Source organism: Orycteropus afer, unplaced genomic scaffold (assembly GCF_000298275.1).
Source record: "Orycteropus afer afer isolate SDZICR_OR568_19922 unplaced genomic scaffold, OryAfe1.0 scaffold00017, whole genome shotgun sequence".
NCBI lineage: Eukaryota > Metazoa > Chordata > Mammalia > Tubulidentata > Orycteropodidae > Orycteropus > Orycteropus afer.
In genome coordinates this window covers 10,671,057-10,694,390 of record NW_006921604.1, presented here as the reverse complement: position 1 = coordinate 10,694,390, position 23,334 = coordinate 10,671,057, and the positions used below count along the sequence as shown (strand labels likewise).

Sequence of the window (23,334 nt, the reverse complement as noted above, 5' to 3'; positions counted from 1 at the left end):
AAGCAGAACCAAGGAGAACAGGAAGACCTAGGACGGGACAGAAGCTGTCTAGCTTGTGGGAGGACTTTATAGAATAAAGTGGTGGTGGTATTGTTAGCTGCTGTCAAGTCGATTTTTGTCTCATAGCGACCCTATAGGACAGAGTAGAACTACCCCATAGGGTTTCTTAGGCTGTAATCTTCACAAGAGCAAATGGCCAAGTCTGTCTCCCCTGGACTTCCTGGGTAGGTTCAAACCACCAAACTTTTGGTTAGCAGCCAAGCATTTAACTGTTGCACCTCAAGGGGCAGGCAGTAGCATTGCAGAGTTCCATGATGGAACCATGTGACAGGGCACCTTGGGTATTTGGACTTTACCCTCTGAGTAGTTGGGAGTCATTTGAAGCTTTTGAGCAAGGGCAACGTATAACTCTTTTAGATAATACACTTTTGTGGCAGTGACCGAAATAGATTACAGTGGGGAACAGTAGACAGAGAGATAGGGAAAATGTTTTTCTATTCACTTATTTTAATAGGAAAATTTAAATATGCTGTTTTAATTTTTTAGTTTAACTTTTCAGGTCTTTATAGCTATACATTTTTAACTCTTAAGATTAGACTTTGGGCTGAAAACCTTTTTATTTTTTTTTTCCTTTTTTTCTTCATTTGTTTCTTCTTTCCTTTAATAATTAACAGCTACACTGCTGAATCAGTGGGTAACCTAAACCTCCTCCATTTGTCCTAAGACAGGCTGATGCAGGCGACATCAGAGCCAGTAGACAGCTCCATGAAGGGAAAAGCACCCCCTTTTACATGCTAAATGAGCATGTAAAAGTCTGCTCACTATCACATCACATCTTGGAACAGTGATCAGTCTTGCTGTATAATAGATACAAAAATTGAAAGTGTCCCACATGCCCCAAGGCCTCCCAAAAATTGGCAGAGAAAAAATTTAAACAGCTAATGAAACGTAATATTCTATACCTTTATCATTTGATCATTTGTTCTGTTCTTTTGAGAGCAAAATGGTTGTATTGCTATTAAGAGATTTGGTATTTTAATCCCATCCAAGAAGCAAAAAGTCACCCTGAAATATGTCCTTTGTATAACTAGACATCTGCTTAAGGAGATGGAGCTAATAAGGCTTTTTTTTAAGACAGATGTGTTGACTCTTAATTTCATTTTAAGTATGTAAAAGACTAAGGAACTTAAACTCAAGAGGGACCTTTTAAATCTCTCAGTACTGGGGATAGGGTGGGTATGACCTTATTCTTAAGTGACAAGAAAACCAAAATGGAAGGAAGGCAGACAGGTCAAAGAAATGGCAGGGGAATTTCTTAGATGTGAATGCAACTAACTAGATTTCAGATTAGTGACTTTAAACCTCATTATTTCTCTTACTGTTTATACATGTGGTCTGGGAAGTGGTCAGAGATGGCCAACTATGGGAAGAGCAAGGTAAAGTAGTGATGAAGGGGGATACTTAAGGGAGTCATGTCAGAAGCAAAGTCATGGATAAAAGGCAGTGAATCCAGTGGTGAGGAATTGAGGTCCTTATAATAAAATAGTGTTCTTTTTTTTAATGAAGAAAATATTGCAAGGCAAGCTTGGTGAAATTTGAGCCGCCCTGATACATTTTGCCTTTGTTTATATCTTAAATCATTACCAAAAGTAAAATATAAATTAAATACATTTTTGTCAAATCTTATCTTCCCGTTGACTGCTATTATTATGTCTGAGATCTGTTCCCATGAGAAAAATTAGAGATATATTCTCCAATATTGAGTACAAATCATACCTAGGAATCATAATAATCACTTTAAATAACTTTCTGTTTTAGTAACATGTAGTTTGTATTAATAATTACTAGCTTAATTATAGCTTACATTTGCATAGCTTAATTCTTTTATGAAAGCACTTTCCCATATATTCTTTCATCTCAGATTCCCAGCAACTAATGTTCAGAGAGATATTGTATTTCTCATTTTAGAGGCCAGGATATGTAAAGTCAGCTTGATATTAATCACTGCTGTTTTTTTATTGAATGTTTGAACATGGAGAGAACCATGCCATGCTATTTATATGTATTATCTCATTTAATCTTAACATCCTCATTTCCTCCTGTTCCAAGATGCCACAAGCTGAAATCTGATTGACTTCAGAGTCCACAGCTTGAAATCACTGTGGTTTCCTGAGAGTGTGACTTGGCTAAGTCACTGGACTAGTAAATGACAGAGAGGAAATAGAGATACATAGATAGTCCTTAATTGTCCCCTGCAACCCTAATAGAAATTTTAAAAATAACTGATAATCAATCTTACACAATCATTGCACATTCTTTAAATACACACACACACACACACACATACACATATATCAAAATGGTCCATACAAGTCATTCTTACACTTTTGGAAATTGTAATTGCCTTGAATATATTTTAAGCAACCATAGGGCCTTTACTATTCCTTCACATAGTTAAAAGGAGTCATTAGATAGAAAAGTCATAGAAATGCTTAGGTAGAATTAAAACAATGTTAGAAAGTCATTTTGCATTGAAGTGTAAGTGTTTAGTTCAATTTAGCAAATATATTGAGTGCTTACTATGTACTAGGTGCTTCAGTCTACACAAAGATGAGTAAACACTATCCCTCTCTGAAGAAATGTATAGTCCTTCTTTAGAGGATTATATTGAGTAAATTGTTTTCTCTTGAAAGAGATAATTAGCGTTTCTAAGTATGCTTTTTTTTATGCTATATTGGTAAAGAGCATCAGAAGAGGGAGGAGGGAGAAGTGATTTGGGTATGGGCTGAGTTGTGTACTCATCAAACCATAACTCCAAATAGAATGTAAAAGTTACTATGAGAGAAAAATAAGTGCTTTGGAGAAACATCAGAAGGGAGCTATCATATGATATTGAAATAGACAAGGAATTAGCAAAGCCTCAAGTCATAAATTATGTTTGAGAGGAGCCTTAATGAATAGATAAAATTCCAAAAACCATATGGAAGGAGAACATTCACACATTAAAAGTAAGCAAGTGTAAGCAAAAAGTGTAACCAAAAGCAGAGATGGTAGTTTTCTGACAGGTATAAGGTGTTTGTAGAAAATTGACAGGTGTGAGGCTGATAAATGGGACTTTATATTGTAGATGATCTTGAATGTTAGGGGAGGATCTTGTAGATATGTTGAATACTAGGAGAGGATAAATGCAATAGATTACGAAAAAAATCCTGGACTGGGAGTAAGAAGATATATGTGCAAATTTTAGCTGTAGCATTTATGAACTGAGTAACATTTGGTAAATCACTTAAACTTTCTGAGTTTCATCTTCTTCGCCTATAAAATAGAAAAAAACTCACTGTTATTGAATCAATTGCAATTCATAGTGGCCCCCGTTGAGTTTCTAAAGTGGTAAATCTTTACAGAAGTAGATTATCTTATCCTCCTTCCACAGAGTGGCTGGTGGGTTTGAACCACAAGCCTTCTGGTTAGCAGTTAAATGCCTTAGACACTACACCACCAGAGCTCTTTATAAAACAGAGGTAATAAATAGTAATTACTAAGTTTGGGAGTAAATAAGAAAATATACCATCTGAAAACTGTAAGGCACAATAGCAGGCATCATGATCATCGTCATCATCATTGGTGTAGTTATATATGTATATTCGTTATATATACATATAAAGATGAAGATGGAGATTTTGGAGCAGTGAGGCTTTTCAGTTGGATCTGCACTTTAGGAAAATTAAATTGGCAGCAATGTGGAGGATAGATTGATAATAACAGAAGAAAAAGGGCTAATTAGGAAGCTATTAAGTAATCCAGATTAAAGGTAATGAGGATGTGATTAGGAAGTATTTCAGGTAACAGGAAAAGGAAAGGTAGGGACATTGCAGAAGTACTATTTAATTCAGATTTACCAAACAATGCACTGAGCATCTACTTGTTTGGACCACTAGACAAATTGTGCAGAGTCCCCATCCTTAAGGGTCTCATCATAGACTATAGAGGAGGCCCAGATATGAAAACAAGTAATCACAACCTAAGAGACAAGTATTCTAATAGAGATATGAATAGAGGGAAATGTGGCATGAAAGAAGGTCTTAATCAACAGTGCCTTGATAGACAAAAGAAGTTGACAAAAGAAGGCTTCATGGAAAAGGAGAAAATGAAACTGGGCCTAGACAGATGAGTAAAGAGCCCAAGAAACAAGCAGAGATTGGGGGAGGCTCACTGTATGAGAAAAGAATGATATGTTCTGGGAACCTCAGCTTGGGATAGCAGTGAAAGTAGTGGTTAGGCCTTAGCTAGAATATGCACAATCTTGAATGCACTCCTAAAATGTTTAGAGCCAGCCAAGCATATGGTAAATTAGACTGCTGGGTGACCTCTAGCAAGTCACTTAACCTCGAAGTGATATGTATAAAATAAGGAAATAATAAATCCTAGCTGTCGGGATTGTTATGAGAATTACATTAAATAAAACCTTTAAAACAGCGTATGGTATATTTTAAGCACTTAATAAATGTAAGTTACTGTTATTATTGGGAGGAGGATGAAAGAGAAGGAGTCTAGCGTGACTCCAAGACGTCTAACTTGAATAGTTAATAGATGTTGGTGACATTCATCAAAATATAAAATACAAGAAGAGGAAAAGGTTTGTGGGGAGTAGAAATTCAGTTTTAAACATGTTAGGTTTGAATTGACAGTAGAACACCCAGGTTGAAAGGTTCAGCAGACATTTCAGAGTGGGAAGTTAAGAGCTAGGTATGAATTTGGATCTGATCTGCATTCTAGATGGCTTTTAAAGCCACGGGAATACGTGAGATCACCCAGGGGGAGGAGATAGTGAGAAAAAGAGTGAACACAAAATGTTAATGAAATAGTGAGAGAAATATGGTTCAGCAAAAAAAAAAAAAAGAAGAAGAAGAAGAAGAACAAGGGGGGAAATCTCAGAGAATGAGCCATGAGGGCACAGCATCATGGGAGCCGGGGTAGGATTTCAGGAAGAAACGAACATTCAGTAGAATCCAGTGAACTTGTCAATCAGAGTGACCTTTGTCAGACCTAGTTCTGTTGAATAGTGGATGATAAGATATTGGTAATGTGAAGGTGGGTCATGGGTTCACACGTATCCATTTTATTACTCTTAAACTGTTGCTGTCAAGTTGATTCTGACTCATGATGACTCCGTGTGCTGCCAGTAGAACTGTACTCCACGGGGTTGTCATGACTATGACCTTTTAGAAGCAGAGCTCCAGGCCCTTATGTACACTTATTGTGTGCACTCCTATATGTATAATTCAGACACACAAATTGTTGTTGTTTTTATGTTCCGTCAAGTCGGACCCGACTCATAGCGATCCCTCCTTGGGTTGCCGAGGCAGTATCACTACGGTAGTAGATTGCCCAGCCTTCCTTCCGAGGCACACAAATAATGATATCAAAAATGTAAATGTCAAAATTGTAAATGTAGAGACTTACTTGAGAAAGTTGGTTATTGCAATAGAAATAGAGAAGTAAAGAAGAGGTTAAGGAGGGATGCAGGATCTAGAAGGATTTGAGGCTTGAGATTATTTATAGGTGTGTGGGAAAGAAGCCAGTGGACAAGGAGTGATATTGATGCAACTAGCTCCCTTAGGACAGAGGAAGAAACAAGATGGAGGGCATAGAGGGAGGATCAACCTGGGACAGTGTGACATGTGACATACATCTCTTCCGGTCAGACCAGTAGAAGAAAAGGAGGGTTGGCATGAATATACATTTGTCCTTGGCACATTTAGAACCTAATAACCTTTGATGTTTTTGAAGACATAGGATTCAAGGTCCCTTGTTGTGATAGGGTGAGAACCAAAATGAGGCTCAAGGATGGTGACAGAATGTGGGAATAATATCCGAGAAACCTGGAAGAGGGAACAGACCAGGCACAATTGCAAGGACTACTCAAGCAACATTGGGAGAATCCTGTGTCTGTCTTCTGTGTTACCACTAATGTGCACAGCTTTTCCTAAGTGGCCCAACTATAGGATCAGAGAAACCAGAATGGGAGTTTGCTCCAAAATTGGAGACTTTAGGAGGATTTGTAGTGTACCTAAGAGTGTCTGATCCCCCACTGTGTGGGAGAACTTTGGATAAGCCCATCTAAGATGTCAGATGATTAGTGTTGGTAGTGTGATATCAAGAGTAATTTAGTATACCAGCTTTTACCTGGGAGATGGGGCTTGGAGACCCCAAGGAGTGAGCCATCTCAGAGTATATTGAGGAGAGCCAAGATTCTTTAAGATAGATGTCCAGAGTTCTAAGTTAAAGTCGGGGTTGTGGAGCCAAAGGTTCATGGTGAAGTAAAGATAGGCTCAGAAAAAGACCAGGTCAAGAAGGTAGAGCAAAGATGGGCTCAGAAGAAGAAAATCTAGTCAAATGCTTGGGGTTTCCACAATTTGCTCTTAAAAATTAATAGGAGAATAATATATATAGGGAAAGTAAGGGTTTGATTGGAGCCATTAGGCAGTTTCAAGGGGTGGTGTGGCTTAGAACAAAATCGTAGAAATCTACTTTTGAAACATCACAGCCACTGAAAACCATATGGAGCACGTTTCTGCTCTGAAACACATGGGGTCACCATGAGTATGAATTGACTTGACGGCAACTGGTTGATTGGTTGGTTGGTTAATGAACAGAAAGAAAGTTGCCCTATTGGCAGTTCATCTTTTAATGAGATGAAGAAAGGAACTGAGGATCCGAAACCACATGGGTGTGTAAGCATTGGGGATATAGCTGGGATTAAAGAAAAAATCTATATAGTAGACATAGCCAGCACTATTACCCTAACTTTCAATTCAGTACATACTCAGTTGAGCATCTGGCATGTATAAGGCACAGTCACAGTGCCTGGCTAATGGTAAGTCCTCAGTAAATATTTGTTGTGGAAAGGAGTGGTGCTTGGGACTGGACTCTGCGTAAGATACCAAGATCAGAGGACACAGTATCTGCCCTTAAGCATCACAACCAAGTTGTTTGTTAAAATTTTCTGCTATGTAACCCTTGGTAAAATAGTGTATTGAACACATTTACCTTGAAAGTACCAGTTATAGAAAGAGGTTGATCTGCAAAGTATTTTTTAAGTACTATCATTTATATTTTTATGGACTTATTATTTGTTCCTGAGTAGCTGTAGGGCACACAGAAATTGTAAATTTGTTTAAAATGTTTGTAAAATCTGGCACAAAATGCATGCATATAAGGCATTCTAATATACAGATGGAATCACTAATATAATTTATGCAAAATGAACATTGACAAATTGAGGTTATATGTATAAGTCTGATGTTTAATCTTGGATTTGTGTTTATCAATTTTGGCCCCTCAGGATTACATAGTCTAAACTGTGTAAGCCACAGAATGATTGCAGAGGTTGCTACTGCATGGGTGATTATTAGTGGGACACCTTGGAAGAGAAATGGGACACCTTGGAAGAGAAATGGATACATAGATGGTTAACACAGAAGGAAAAGAACAATTGGTTCTCTTTTTAGTTGATAACTAACTTCCTTCTACATAGGATTTGAGGCCACTGACAATAAAGACATACATATCCTAGCAGTCATTTAAAGCAAAGAGGAAAATCTGAAGCTGTGGAGGAAAAGGGAGAAGGAGCTCTATGGGAGAGCCAAATTGTAGAAAAGGATTAAGAAACCAAAGAAAAACCATTTTAAGTCTTCATAGCCTTCTTAATAGGGTAGCATCAATCTAGGTAGACTATGACCAGTTCCTAGAAAAGGATGGCCCAACTTTGAGAATGACGAGTGGTAGCTTGGGTCCCAATATGACAAAGATGCCATACTTGATACAAATTCATGCTTAGCACATTGCCGCTTAAGAACCTCCTCAAAAGGGATAATAGGGTGCTGGTAAACCCAAGGAGGGGTCGCTATGAGTTGGGGCCAACTCGACGGCACATAACAACAACAACATATATATATATATGGAAAAGAGGTGGGAAGAGAGAGGGAATAAGAGGTCACTGAGTCCTTTGTTTGCCAGTGAGGAAACATTGGTTACAGCAGAATGGAGAGGGGACATTTTGAATGCTTAACCCACCTACGGCACATGTGTCATGGTAGGAGGGAGAGAATGTCAAGTCAGTAAATGCTTCCAGGGTGGATTTGAACACACTCCTCCTCCCTCTGCTCCCTGTACCATCTGGGTTCTGGGAGAACCAGATGGTGGATTCTGTACCATCTGAAGTGCCAGGGGAAGAGATTTACCCAAGGAAGGAAGGCACAAGACAGTCCTTAAGAAACTCTTTCACTTCAGTATCTCACACAATCCCATTACAACATCCTCCCCTTCGTCATAAAAGGAGGTGAGGAAGTGTCTTCACCTAAAAAGTTAATTTCTCATTTTTCTTCAAGTGGGTCAACTACTATGCTTGCTTAGGTTTGGAAGTGGAAGGAAACCAAGAAATAAGGTTCAGAACCTATTTGTAAACTCCCAGTTGGTTCCCAGGTCAATCAGAAATCAACTCAGTGTAATTCTAAAGAGTTTATTGACTGCATCTATATTCCAGGAGATAGAACTGAAAAATCATTGTGGAAGTAAATAAAACAGCCTCTTGCTGTTTCCCTTTCTCACAGCTTAGTGAAAGTGTATGTCAACAAGCATATGATGAATTATTACATGTTAATCTGAAGTTGTGTCCTTAATACTGTGTCATAACAATGACACTATTTCTATGTATTTCATAGGTATGATTTGTTTTTTGTTTCCTCCATGAATGACATTTTTATCAAGACCAAAGCGATGTGTGGAGCTTATTGGAAACTCATACTTTATCTCTAATAGTATAAATAACTCCTCTAATGAAGATTCTTAAAGTTGAAAGCACTGTATATGTTCCTTCAAAAACACCCTATGAGTTTTGTGGAATCAAGTCCAAAAGAAGCTGCTCTCTTTTATGGCATTTTCAATAGAACTTTTACTTGGGTTGTCCCTGTGCTCAGAGACTTAAATCAAGTGAAAATAGGTCAGCCTTGTAGATCACACTAAGGTATAAGGGTTGGACTTGTTAGTTTGCAATCTTGGTGGAGGAAATGAGCATGATTATGGAACCAAAATTGGTAAAATTAGGAAACAAGGTCATAAAAGTGTGTCACATATTTCAAAGGCAACCCTTTCATTCCTTATCAACATGAGCCCTGTTTGTGTAGCTGTTTTATATGCTACTGACTTTCAATACTATCTATATCACAATATTGGTTTCCCTCTCCCCTTTAGGAGATGACCTGGCTTCCACCACTTTCTGCTATTCAGCCACCTGGGAAAGTGGAACCAAGCAAATTTCCATTTCCAAATAAGGTAAAATCTTGCATAAGTCAGGAGGAATATGCTTTATTCACACAGACATTTATAGTGGACAATAGTAGGTTTACCCTTGATTGTCTTTTCCTTTGGGAATATTCTTGCCACAGGCATATGGACCTGATCTTCAACAATTTGCAAACATGTATTTATTCATCTACAGGGGAATCAGACTTGGAATCTTACTTACCTACTTACTTTCTGCAAAATGTGATGCCTACTGTGATTATCATTATTTCTAAAAAGTTAACCTCAGATATTATTTAAAGAAATATTTCTTGCAAGAAAACTGACAGTTTTAGAAAAACTTGGCTATTTTAGAGTCTCACATAAATTTTTGCATGCACTGTGCATTATCCATTCACTATGAGTCGGGTCCAACTCGACAGCACATAACAATATGCATTATCCTAATAGTTAAATTTATTTTTCTCTACTTACATTTGAGATGTTTGTATTACTTAAAATTACCCTGTGCTAAAAATATATAAATATTGAAACTTATTTAAGTTTTGATAAATAGAGATATATAGAAATGATTTGTGGGCTTTCAGTAATTTTAATTTTTGTTTTGACTATATTCTGTGTTCTATATGTAGCTATATAGCTATATATCATGTGCATGTGTGTAAGTATATGTATGTAGTACATATACACATATTTGTATATATAATAAATATATATTTTATTTCCTAGACTCAAAAAATGCATATTTTTAGCATTTTAACATTTGTCAACTTGAAATACATCTTATTATTTTATACATTCAATGTGATAGTATGTTTTGTTTTTTCTTGAAAAGCTATTATTAAATTTATTTATATATCTTAAAATCAATGTTTTTGATTTGAGGAATATGATATTTATTCCTCCTTGATATTATTTGAAGCATTGAAAATATTTTCTATGACTTCAAAGAAAAATTTTTCCATATTTTCTAAGGAAAAGCATATAAAAAAAATCAGCTACAACCTATATTTAAGTTATACATGAGTGTAGTAGACTTTTTTCAATTGTACAACTAACATACAACTACATGCTCATTATGAAACATCAAATTATACAAAATGTCAAAGTCTTTTGTATTCTTGTCCAGATCTTATTTTCCTACCCAGAGATTACTATCAAAAGTTGGTATATATGATTTATTCATTTCTCCTGTTCATTTATATAAATATATTTGTCTATTCAGTTTTCTAAAAGTATAAATTACATAAAAATAAAAGTATTTTTCTAAGAGTTCATTTTTATTTTCTTAATCTGGTGTATCAGAAATCTTTTCCAAGCAAATATGTCATTATCGTTAGGTGTCATTGAGTTGATTTCATCTCATAGTGACCATGTAACACAGTGGAACTGCCTGCTCCATAGGGTTTCCTAGACTGCAGTCTTTATGGGAGTGAATCACCAGGTCTTTTCTCCCGTGGAGCTGCTGAATGGGCTTGAACAGTCAACCTTTTGGTTAGTAAATGAGTTCTTAATTATTTGGATCATCAGAGCTCCTCTAAATGAGTATATAGAGATTTTATCCATGCAGCAAAATATTTCATAGTATGAATTTGCCAAAATTCATTTTTTCAGACTCCTTTTTGTGCGCTTTGAAATTGTTTATAAATTGTTGTTATTACAAACACTGTTACAACGAATTTTTTTTTGTCAATACCTCTTTGTAAGCATGCTCATGCATAGAACAGATACCTAGAATAGAAATTGTCCCATTGGAAGAATCAAATACCACATTTATCCATGACTGTGTTTGAAGACCACTTTTTTCCTGAATCTTTTCCAATGTATAATATTATTGGTCATTTTATCATTATGTCTATCTGATGGGTGACAAATTGGATATCTCATTGTTTTGGTTTGGTTTTCTCCAATTACTGTTGAATTCTAGCATTGCCTGTTTTCCTTTTGCAGACTTCCCATTCATATCCATTGCCACTTCTTAAAAAATGATTTCTAGGAACTTGTTATTTATTATTCATTTGTCTGTTTATATATTGCAATTATTTTCCTATATCTCTATTCCATGTACCTCTTATACTAATGATGTTATTTAATTCTTATGTGATCAAACCTGTCAAAGAAAAGGTCTCCCCTGTCGTAACATTCTAGCAATGTTCTCTGTTTTATCCTAATTCTTTTATTGTTTTAGATTATAAAATTTTTCTATGTATTATCTAACATAGGAATCTAGTTTTCTTCTTTTTTATTATTTATTCATATAGCTAGTAAATTATAACAACTTATTAACTCATATTTTATACTGATTTTTTAAATACTACTTTCTGTCAACAATTTCTTTATATACAACAATTTCTATAAATACATGGGTTTAATTCTTTCTCAATAATTCATTTTAAATGAGGAGTCAAAACATTTTTTCGGTAAAAGATTAGATAGGAAATAATTTAGGCTTCACAGACAATAAATACATAAACAAATGCATGATTATGTTCTAATAAAACTTTATTTATAAAAATGGGTGGTGGCACAATATATAAAGAATTCATACAACTCAACAATTAAAAGAAAAAATAACTCAATTTAAAAACAGGCAAAGGAGTTGAATAGACAGTTCTCTAAAGAAGATCTACAAATGGCCAATAGCACATGAAAAGATGTTCGCCATCACTAATCGTTAGGAAATGAACTTCAAAACTGAATGAGATACCACATCCCATAATTACAAAACCGAAAACCAAACTCACTGCTGTTGAGTCGGATCCAACTCACAGCGACCCCTCCTTGGGTTTCCAAGGCAATATCACCACGGAAGTAGATTGCCCAACCTTCCTTCTGAGGAGTGGCTGATGGGTTTGAACCACCAGCCTTGTGATTAGCAGTCAAGTGCTTTAGGCACTACACCACCAGAGCTCCTTCATCCTGTAATTACGATGACTAAAATAAGCAATAACAAGTGTTGATAAAGAAGTGGAGAAATTAGAATCCTCATGTATTGCTGGCGGGATCATAAAATGGTGCAGTCACTTTGAAAAGCAGTTTGGGAGGTCCTCAAAAAGTTTAAACATAGAGTTTAAATAGGAAGCTGCCATATAACCCAGCAATTACACTCTGATGTATATAACCAAGAGAAATAAAAACGTATGTCCACACAAAACCTTGTAAATGAATGTTCATAAAAGCATTATTCATAATAGCCAAGAGGTGGAAATAATTCAAACATCTACCAACTGATAAGAAAACCAAAACCAGACCTGTTGCTGTTGAGTCTATTCTTACTCATAGCAACCCTATAGGACAAGATAGAATGCTACATGGGGTAGCCAAGGCTGCAGTCTTTACAGAAGCAAACTGCTACATCTTTCTCCTATGTAGCAGCGGGTGGCAGCCAAGTGCTAAATCACTGTGCCACTAGGAGTCTTTAACTGATAAATAGGTAAATAAAATGTGGTATTTCCATACAATAGAATATTTTTAAATAATATTTTATAGAGTTTTTGATGAAAGTTTACGCAGAAAATTAGATTTCCACTTGACAATTTCTACACAAGTGGTTTAGTGATATTAATTACATTTTTCACAGTGTATCAACATTCTTTTTAATTGCATTCTGGTTGTTCTGCTTCTACCCTCCTTGTCTTCTCATCTTTGCTTCACAGTAATTGGTGACCTTTTGGTCTCATATAGATTTTTTTTTTTTTTTTAATGGAGCCTGTACTGACAGGGCCTATTTTCTGTGCCTGTCTGTTTTGGGATCTCTGGTGGTGTAGTGCCTAAGACATTTGACGGCCAACCAGAAGGCTGGCAGTTCAAACCCACCAGCCACTCCTCGGAAGGAAGACTGGGGAAGACTGGGCAATCTACTTCCGTAGAGATACTGCCTTGGAAACCCAAGGAGGGGTTGCTATGAGTTAGGACCAACTTGACGGCAGTGAGTTTTATCTGTTACATCACTAAAAAGTGACCTTGGGATAGTTTTGGTTCTAGGTTAAAAGAGCATCTCAGGGCAAAATGATCTCAGGGTCCTTCAGTCAGGAAATGTGGACTTTTAAAAATTTGAGTTCATTTCACATTCTTCCCTGGTTCTATCCAGGTCCATCTATTGTGGCCCTCATTCCATACAATACAATATTATTCGACCATTAAAAAAAGAAAAATGAAGTACTCATACAAGCTACAACATGAATCACCTTGAAAACATTAAAACTGAAAGAAGCTAGTCACAAAAGACCACATATTACATATTTTCATCTATATGCAATATCAGGAGCTCTGGTAGCATAGTGCCTAAGGCACTTGACTGCTAATCAGAAGTCTGGCAGTTCAAACCCACCAGCCACTCCTCGGAAGGAAGATGGGGCAATCTACTTCCATAGTGATACTGCCTCGGAAACCCAAGGAGGGGTCGCTATGAGTCGGGTCCAACTTGATGGCACATAACAACAGCAACATATGCAGTGTCCAGCGTAGGCAAATCTATAAAGACAGAAAGTAAATTAGTGGTTGCTAAGGTCTGGGAAAGTAGATCAGTGGTTGCTGCCACACTGGGGAGTGATAGCTAAAGGTCTGGGGTATCTTATTAAGGTGATGAAAATTGTTATAATGGCCCTCGAGACCAGAAGAACTAGATGGTGCCCGGCTACCAATGCTGACCACTCAGGAAAGAATCAAATCTGGACCAGAATTACTGGTCGAATGGAGTCTGGTGAGACCTCTAATACTATGGCCCTGGGATACATTCTGGTCCTGCAGTAAAACTCACTCCCAGGAGCTGGCTTTCAGTTCAATAGTAAACAAGATATACAGGCAGACTATTCAACCCAGGGTGACACACCCATATACTCTATGGAAATGCATCCCTTGGAGCAGTCAACCACAGGGCACCAGAGGGGCAATGGAAATTCAGGACACACAGGAGTGCATAACTGTGAGAGACACTTGTGGGAGGGGGTTACTGGGCTGGGAGGGGAGGAGACTGGATTAGGGTTGGGGATGGTAAACGGGGAGTGAAACTAAATGTACACGTAATGTTGAATGTAAAACAAACTCTGCTCTGTAAACTTGCACCTAAAACACAATAAAAAAAAAATTGTTATAAACTGATCACAGTAATAAAACTCTGTGAATATACTAAAAATGATTATTTTGGTCTAAGGGCCATAGTTGACGAACTCCTGATTTGAACTACTAGTGTTCTTTAACATGTTTATGTGTGTGGCCAGGCAGATCCCCCTCTTTATTTTTCAGAAAATCTTGCCTATTGTACATTTTCTCTTATAGATCAATTTAAGGATCGTTTGATTTTATGTTGCTCCTTAAAACAGTCCCCTTAGAAATATAATTGAATTTGTAGCTTAATTTAATGGAGAATTTCCATCTTACAATATTTTGTCTTCTTGTCCAGGAATTTGAAATATCTCTTCAATATTTTTAAGTTTTCTTTCATGTCCTTTAATAAACATACTTTTTTTTAATCCACTTACAGGTCTTTCACACTGTTTGTTTAATTTATTCTTAAAATCTGTTGATATTTGCTTATTTTTCTATTTCGAATCTGCTCTTTTTATTTTGCTTTTTATTGATAGTGTGAAGGGAAGTTACTGGGTTTTATACATTTACTTACTGAACTCTTTGGTTTTGATAGAGTTTTTGGTGGATTTACATTTTCCAAGTGAGGGGGATAAAGAGTGTACAGCAGTGAAATATATAACATATTAGATGAGAATGTACTCTATCACCCTACCCCAGACCCTGATCTGTTTTTCATAATATTATGTGAATGAAACAGGTTTTGAGGGTAATCAAATAGTATTCAGTATATATTTAGATATTCCTGGCTTTTTTTTTTTTTAATCAGTTAATGCAGAATATTACATTATTAGATTACCTTTTTTTTTTAATCATCTGCATGTTCCTATGATTAATTTCATTATGAGATATCACTAATTTAATAAATACCCTTTTGGATTTAATATAGTGATATAGGCTACTAACCAAGAGGTTGAGCCCATCCAGTACTGATGATCTGCTTCTATAAAGATTCCAGCCGAGAAAATCCTATGGCACCCATCAACAAGTCCTGTGTTCACAAGTAACCTTGGACTAGTCAACTTTTTTGTTCAGTTTTGATATCAGGATTCAAGAATGATAGCCTCTGTAATAAGTTCACTAGCTGTCTCTTTTTCTGCATTCTGGAACAGTTCACTGATTTTAGTTTTTCTTGAAGATAAAATTTTTGTTTATTAATATACAGAATCCTTCTTTGCCTCATCTCATACTTCATCTTAAATTGGCTTTCTGCTTTGTTAGCTTTGATGTAGGAATCCCTGGTTAGTGAACATGTTTGGCTACTAACAAAAATGTTGGAGGTCGAAGGCCACCCAGAGGCACCTCAGAATAGAGGCCTGGTGATGTACTTCTAAAAATGCAGCTGTTGAAAACTCTACAGAGCACAGTCCTACTCAGACACACCTGGATTCTGCATGAGTTGGTGTTGAGTTGATGACAACTGGTAATAGTTAGCTTTCATATCTAGCAAGCATCTCAAGCTTAATCTTTTAGTTGGATCAGGCCAGAAGCTTTGGAGCCATCCTTGACTATTTTTTCACTCCCATATCACACATCTGATCCATCATTAAGTCATGGTTACCATACTTTCAAAATATATCCTCAATCCAGATACTTCACTCAACCCCACATCTATCACCTAGGTCAAACCACCATCACCTTTAATATTAGTTATTATAGTTGTTGTTGTTGTTTTTATATGCTGTTGAGTTGGACCCAACTCATAGTGGCCCCTCCTTGGGTTTCCGAGGCGGTATCACTGTAGAGGTAGATTGCCCAACCTTCCTTCTGAGGAGTGGCTGGTGAGTTTGAACCTCCAGCCTTCTGGTTAGCAGTCAGGTGCCTTAGGCACTGCACTACCAGAGCTCTCAGTACAGTAGTGTCCTAAATTATCTCTGTGCCCACACCTACCACACCGTTCCAAGCTGTCATCATGTCTAGCTTGGACTGTTGCACTTCTCCCACCACCATTCATCCTTGCCCCTAACATACAGTCTGTTCCTGAACAATAGCCACAGCAATACTTTTAAAACATAAAGCACATGTTGTCATTTTAATATGAAAATCTTTCCAATGGCATCCTGCCACACTTAGAATAAAATGTATGATCCTTACAATCCTTGCATATAATCTAGCCAGAATAATGACTTGACCCATATTACAATCAAATACACATTTTTGTTATTTAAACATATCTGTGGTATGAGGAAAACTTTTGTTAATAACTAAGCACATACCAAAGCATGTTTGGCTTTTCTAAGAGAATTGTAGAAATTAGTTTTATTTTTTTAATGTAGATATTTAAGTTTAAGCAATAAAAACTCCTGACATGAAGTTGAGTCCTCAAATCAGTAGTGCCAAAAATTCATCCTTCAAAGCAGAAAGATATATCTCAGAAATATGCATTGTTAGCCATTGAGAATTTTAAGTTTAAATTTAAAGGAGCTCTGATGGCGTAGTGCCTAAGGCATTTGACTGTTAACCAGAAGGCTGGTGGTTCGAACCCACCAGCCACTCCTTCGAAGGAAGATTGGGCAATCTACATTCCCTAATGATAATGCCTCAGAAACCCAAGGAGGGGTTGCTATGAGTCAGATCCGACTCGACGGCAGTGAGTTTGGTTGTTTTTTTTTTAATAATAGAATTTTTATGGAGCTATTTCACCTCTAGATCACTTTTCCTTGCCCAAGAGAGAAAAAAAATAAGTAGTTTCATAAAGTGTAGGAACATTGCATTTTTAAATAATGTCTTTCTTTTAAAAAGCTCACAATAAGTAAGTTAATTTCTCCTGTACAAATAAAATAAGGCTGCATTAATTTCCTATTACAGCTGGTACAAATTAGTGCAAGTTTGCTGTCTTAAAACAACACAAATTTATTATTTTATAATTCTTGAGGTCAGAAGTCTGAAATTAGTTTCATTGGACTAAAATCAAGGTGGCACCAGGGCTGTCTTCCTCCTGGAAGCTCTAGGGTAAAATTTGTTTCCTTGTCTTTCCCAGCTTTTAGAAGCTGCGTGCATTCCTTGGCTCATGGTCCGTATCACTTTGACCTCTGCCTTCATCCTCAAATCCTCCTCTCTAACCCTCCGGCCTCCCTCTTACAGGGATGCCTGTGATTACATTGAGCCCGTCCAGATAGTCCACAATAACCTCCCACGTCTTAATTTAATCACATCTGCAAAGTCCCTTTTGTCATGTAAGGGAACATATTTACAGATTCCAGTGATTAGGACATGGACATTTCTGGGGTGCCATTATTCTACCTACCACCAGGCTGTTGTTAATTTTTACATAGTACATCTCTTTTCACCTGTACCTTAACTAATTAGGATCCTGACAGCTGGAGACTTGCAATTTATTAATTAGGCTATTAATGTTTCAAACCATCACTATTGCTATTATGTAAGAGCTAGAATTAGTTACAGAATTTGAGGGGCAAAATCTCCACAAAGGCTAATAAGCAGTGAGATGAAGCCCTTATTAAGATTAAGGGGACAATTTGACCTCACAAGGAAAGTCAATTTCACTGTGCATTCTGAGTTACCCGTACTACTAAATTAATTAGCTAAATACTTCCGAGAATTTCCCCATTTTGTCTGCGTATCGAAGGACATAATATAGGGTAAAGTCAATTGATACTGAGCTTGGATTTTTTCCTATTCTCTGAGGACTTCTTTTGGAGCCACAATTCCTTAGACAAACTGCTTTTTTCTTCAAATCTCAAAAGTAATTGAATTTGGTAAAGGAAAGAATGCACGACTCCCTTAAAGTGGCTGCCATTATCAGGTATTTCAACCGAGAGAGAAGAAAATGAATTTGCTTTGCCCTTTTCCTTTCATTTCTGCAGCAGTCTCATCAGTTTTAAAATACAAATAAAGAACTTAAAATTGCAGAATTTTTTTTTTTTTTTTTTTTTTTTTACATCTACCAAAGACATATGTCCAGACCTAATGGCATTTCGCAAGCATCTCACATGGCAGCAGATGCTGAATTGGGTGGGATCAGACGTGGCTAGAAGTGATTCGTGCTGATTGACTTTTAAAGTTTTATACAGAAGAATCCTAACATCATTACAGAAATGAGAATCCTATTGTCTTTCTCTTTATACACAAGAGACCAAAAGCCAGCAAGTATGAAATAGAGTGCTTGGAAGTTGGAAAATTTATTATAAATCTCCCTCTTTGAATTGCTAATATGCTTCATAACTATCACAGAATGTTTGGAATAAGACTTCTTGTTAAGCATTACCTCAAAGTCAACATTTAAATTAATTGCAAATTATATCATTTCAACTTTTTTGAACTGTATAGAATAAAAGTGACTAGAAATCATTGGTGAAGGAAAAGGGAGCCCTCACCAAAGAAGTGGTTCTTTTTCCTGTAGTAATTAGCTCTACTTGGGAGTTGAAAATAGAGGAGATATGTCTCCATTCCGTGCCTTCTGTAGTCCTAGTGATAGACTGACTGACAACCAGTGAGAGAAATGAGTAGAATAGTCCTCAGATGGTTCCAAAAAGCCAGGAAACATTATCCTCCACCAGAAACATGGCTTAAAAACTTCTGTATTTCATTGATTCTAAGATGCATAATTTTTCTGCATTTTAAGATCTGTAGAATCAGGCTTTGTTTTATAGTTGATGGCACCTTCCCATTAATGGGCAGCATTTTTCTTTCATAGTATTAGATGAAAAAATGGGGCCTCCTAAAATTTTGATGGCATGTTACACTTGATGAAATATGGTATTTATTAGAATATTCCATTGAAGGGCTTTCTCACATATACCAGTTTGCCTTGTTATTTCTGTCTTCATTGGAATGATTTATTTGTGTGGAATTTATTTCTTAGCTATTAAGATTCCCAGGTACCAGAGAATATTTTAAGTATTGAAACTTTAAGATTTAAAATGGAGAAGAATGAATGTCCCTCTGTAGATTTTTTTTTAAGTGACATGGGCTGGTTCTCTCCTTTGTTACTACAGGTAAACCTATGCATGTAACCATCAGAATGACACTCATTTAAAGAGTGACCTTGACAAACCCGAAGAAGCAGATTCACCTTAGAAATGTCCTGACAGGGAATTACAGACAACTTGTTTTCTTTATACTTTTCTGCTTTTCTTTAATGAATAGATAATATTTAAAAAAAAAAATAAAAAGTAGTAAGTGTTAGTGCAAAGAAGTCATCCTTGAGTAGAGACTATAATAACAGCATTCTTTTCATGACACTTATTATCAAATTGTGTATACATTAAATAAGTGCAGTTTATTTTATGTCATTTACACCTCAGTAAAATGATCAGCTAATAGCCAAAAGGTTAGTAGTTCCAACCCACCCCAGGCAGACAGGCCTGGGAACCTGCATCTGAATGATCACAACCCTGAAAACCCTATGGAGCAGTTGTACTCTGCACACCATGAATAAGGTGGCTACATGTCAGAATGAACTTGCAGGCGACTAATAGCAACAACAAAGCTGTTCACCACCACCGTCTGTCGGTTTTGTCATAGTGTTGTGGCTCATGTGGTGCTGGAAGCTATGCCACTGGTATTTCAAATATCAGCAGGATCACCGTTGGTAGACAGGTTTCAGTGGGGCTTCCAGACTAAAACAGACCAGGAAGAAAGACCTGGTAATTTACTTCCAAGAATTAATGAATGAACACCCTATGGATCACAACATAATATTGTCCAATATAGTGCTGGAAGATGAGTTCCCTAGTGGACGCAACAATGGACTGACCCTACCATGCCAGTAATCTTGAAGATGATGCAGGCCTGGGGAACTTTATGCTGTTGTACATGAGGTTGGTTACTCTAAGTTGGTGCCAACTCAGTGGCAAATAAAACAACAAAAACTCTTTTTACTTCAAAAAGAAAAAAAAAGTCATAGTTGAAAAGATCATTACAATAATAAAGGCATGACACAATACTATGAAAACATAAATAAACAAACAACTAAATCCTTCTAAGATTTAGGAAGATTTTCAAGAGAATATAACCCTGGACCTTATTTGAGCTGAACTTTGAAGAAAACAAAAACAGTTAGGCAGAAAACAGGAAATTGGGAGTGGGGTACATTTTCAAGAGAAGGAATAGGAAAGGGTAGAGAGTCTTGAAGCACCCTTGTACAGCAGTACATCAACACGACATCACTTTCAGCCCTAGGTTATAATAATGTGTTTACACATCACCTCCAGTACTAACTTGCTAGACCCTCAGGCCCTCTAGGCAGAAACTGTGTATACTCGCTTCTATAACCCTTAAAGAACCTAACAGAAAACCTCATAGGCCTATATTCCCATGCATCCATGGGAATCCCTGGGTAATGTGAATGGTTACTGCCTCAGCTGCTAACTGAAAGACTGGAGGTTCAAGATCATCATCCCAAGGTAGCTCAGAAACAAGGCCTGGTGATCTACTTCTGGAAAATCAACTGTTGAAAACCTATGGGTCACAGTTCTGCTCTTACTTACATGGGATCACCATGAGGGTAACTGGTAAAGTGCTCCCAGAGAAGGCTGAAATGAAAATGAGCAGATGAGGCTAGACCTCACTCCACAGGCATCTATTTGCAGAAGAAGCTTGCAAGGGGCGAGAAAACCTTGGAGACTAATGCTATAGGTTTGTGGGTGCCTGAGGGAGGGCAGTTCATGGTAGGGAGGAGTCAGAAAAGCAGAAAGGACTTTGGTGCCTATACCCTTTGGAAAAAGAAGCTTTTGTCTGCCTCTATTTAGAACCCAGCCTGGCTCTGGCTCATTGAAGAATGAGTGGATCTCCATACTGTGTGGGCCCCAGAGTTTAAAGATGGCTAAGCAGTGTTCTTAAAAGAGAGAGCAGCCATGGAAGCCAAGGTTGACCAGTAAAGACCTCTTCAGAGTGAGGATGGTGCCCCATAGACAGAGACTTGAAAGGTAGCTGATGCCCTCCATGAGCGACGTGATGATAAGCTGGCAAAATGGGATGTCATTCATACCCACAGAGTGGTAAAGTCTAGGAACATTGGGGTTAGGTCAATATTTATAAGCTAAAATTTTGTTGTTTTAAAGCACCACCCAGAAGGCATCAGCTAGAAATAAAAGGGGATGCCCAGGGTATTGCAAATGGTTAGGTTAATACAGGGCTGGTAACCAAAAAGCACCTTAGAAGAAAGGCCTGGCATTCTGTTACCAAAAAATCAGCCATTGGAAACCATGCGGATCACACTTTTACTCTAACATACATGAGGTCGCAATGAGTCAGAATCAACTCAACAGCAACTGGTTTAGAAATAGAAGAGTTTAGGTGGAACGTCTGATTTTATTGTTGCTTCTCCTGTAGCAGACTTTTGTAGTAATCTTTTAAAATATGACTTTTACCATTTTCTGCCTCTTTTACTCTCCACATAAAATACAAATTACAATAGTCCACTAAGTTCACAGTTGTGATAAATGAAAATTTGAAGTTTACTATATAAAATGCATAATATTAACAGAATATAATTATAATACAGCTCTTGTGTGAACTCTTTGTGGTTCTCTGGTGAAGAGAACCACATCTGAGTTTAAGGATGTCAAAGGTGCTCTAGTGGCATAGTGGTTAAATCATTCAGCTGCTAACCAGAAGGTCAGTGGTTCAAACCTACCAGCCACTCCACAGGAGAAGGGTGAAACAGTTTGTTTCCACAAATATTTACCACCTTGGAAACTCCATGGGGCAGTTCTACTCTGTCCTATAGGGTTGCTATGAGCCAGAATTAATTCAAGGGCAATGGGTGGTGGAAGTAGGCAAAGTGCATCAAGGAAAGAAAAAAAAATGTGTTTCCCATTAATATCAATAGTCTTACAAAGAGTCCAACTAACTTTTTTTTTTTTTTTTTTTTAATATTGTGATTTGGGTGAAAGTTTACAAATCAAATTCACTTTCCATACAGCAGCTCACATACATTTTGTCTCATGACATTGACTGCAGTTTCCCACAATCCAACAACTCCCTTCCTTCATCCTCCCCATAGTTACCTCTTCCCTATGTCCTTCCCTCCCATGTACTCCTGCCCCTTGAGCTGTCTCCCCGTGCATAGACAGCCCTTCTAATCTCCCATGATTGATCTCTCCAAGGAGTGTATCTACCTAATGTGAATGCCTGTCTTATGCCTGTCTTTTGTTTGGCTAGAAGCCATAGGGGTAGGTTCAATTCCAGACCTGAAGGGCAGCTAGGGGCAATAGTCTCAGTGGTTCAACCAGGCTCTATCAGACCAGCAAACCTGGTCCCTTTTTTTTTTTTTTTTTCTCAGTTAATGATTTTGAGTTTTATTCCACATTGTTCTCCCACTCCATCCAGGATCTCCTACATGATCCCCCTCTGAGTGGTTGACATTGGTAGCCGGGCACCATCTGGTTCTTCTGGTCTCATAATCATATAGGCTGAGGATCACATGATGTACCAGTCACTTGGGCTAATTGTTTCCATGCATCTTTGGCTTTCTTCATTCTTCTTTGCTCTAGATGAAGTAAGACCCATCGTTGCATCTAGATGGCCCCTTGCAAGCTTTTAAGATCCCAGTTGCTACTCACTAAAGTAAGATGTGGAACGATGTTTTTGTATAGTATGTTATGCCAATTGAGTTTGATATCCCCTGGGACTGTGGTCCCAAGCCCACAGGTCCAACTGCTTGCTCCCTCTAGGTAGCTGGCTGTGGCCAAGAAGTAACTACAGTCTTGTTGCTTGTCCGCTCTATTGTATACCTTGGAATTCTTTTGTTTGTTTGTTTTTTTAATTGTGATTTGGGTGAAACTTTACAGAGCAAATTCACTGAAAGCAGCAGTTCACACACACTTTGTCTCATGATATTGACCACAATTTATCCCAGTGCAACAGCTCCCCTCCTACTTCCTCCCAATAGTTACCTCTTCCCTGTGTCCATCCCTCCATGCACTCCTGCCCCCTGAGCTGTCTCCCTGTGCATAAGCAGCCCTTCTTTCTCCCATGATT

The 23,334-nt window shown here is 37.4% G+C and overlaps 1 protein-coding gene across 1 annotated transcript in view; it reads left to right on the top strand.

Moving 5' to 3' along the window:
• The window catches only part of AFF3 (AF4/FMR2 family member 3), a 684,153-nt gene that overhangs the window by 342,129 nt on the left and 318,690 nt on the right, over positions 1–23,334 (top strand). Inside the window, exon 6 of the mRNA XM_007959474.2 lies at positions 9,253–9,333. Coding sequence (XP_007957665.2) covers positions 9,253–9,333 — 81 coding nt within the window. The remainder of the gene's footprint in view (positions 1–9,252; positions 9,334–23,334) is intronic.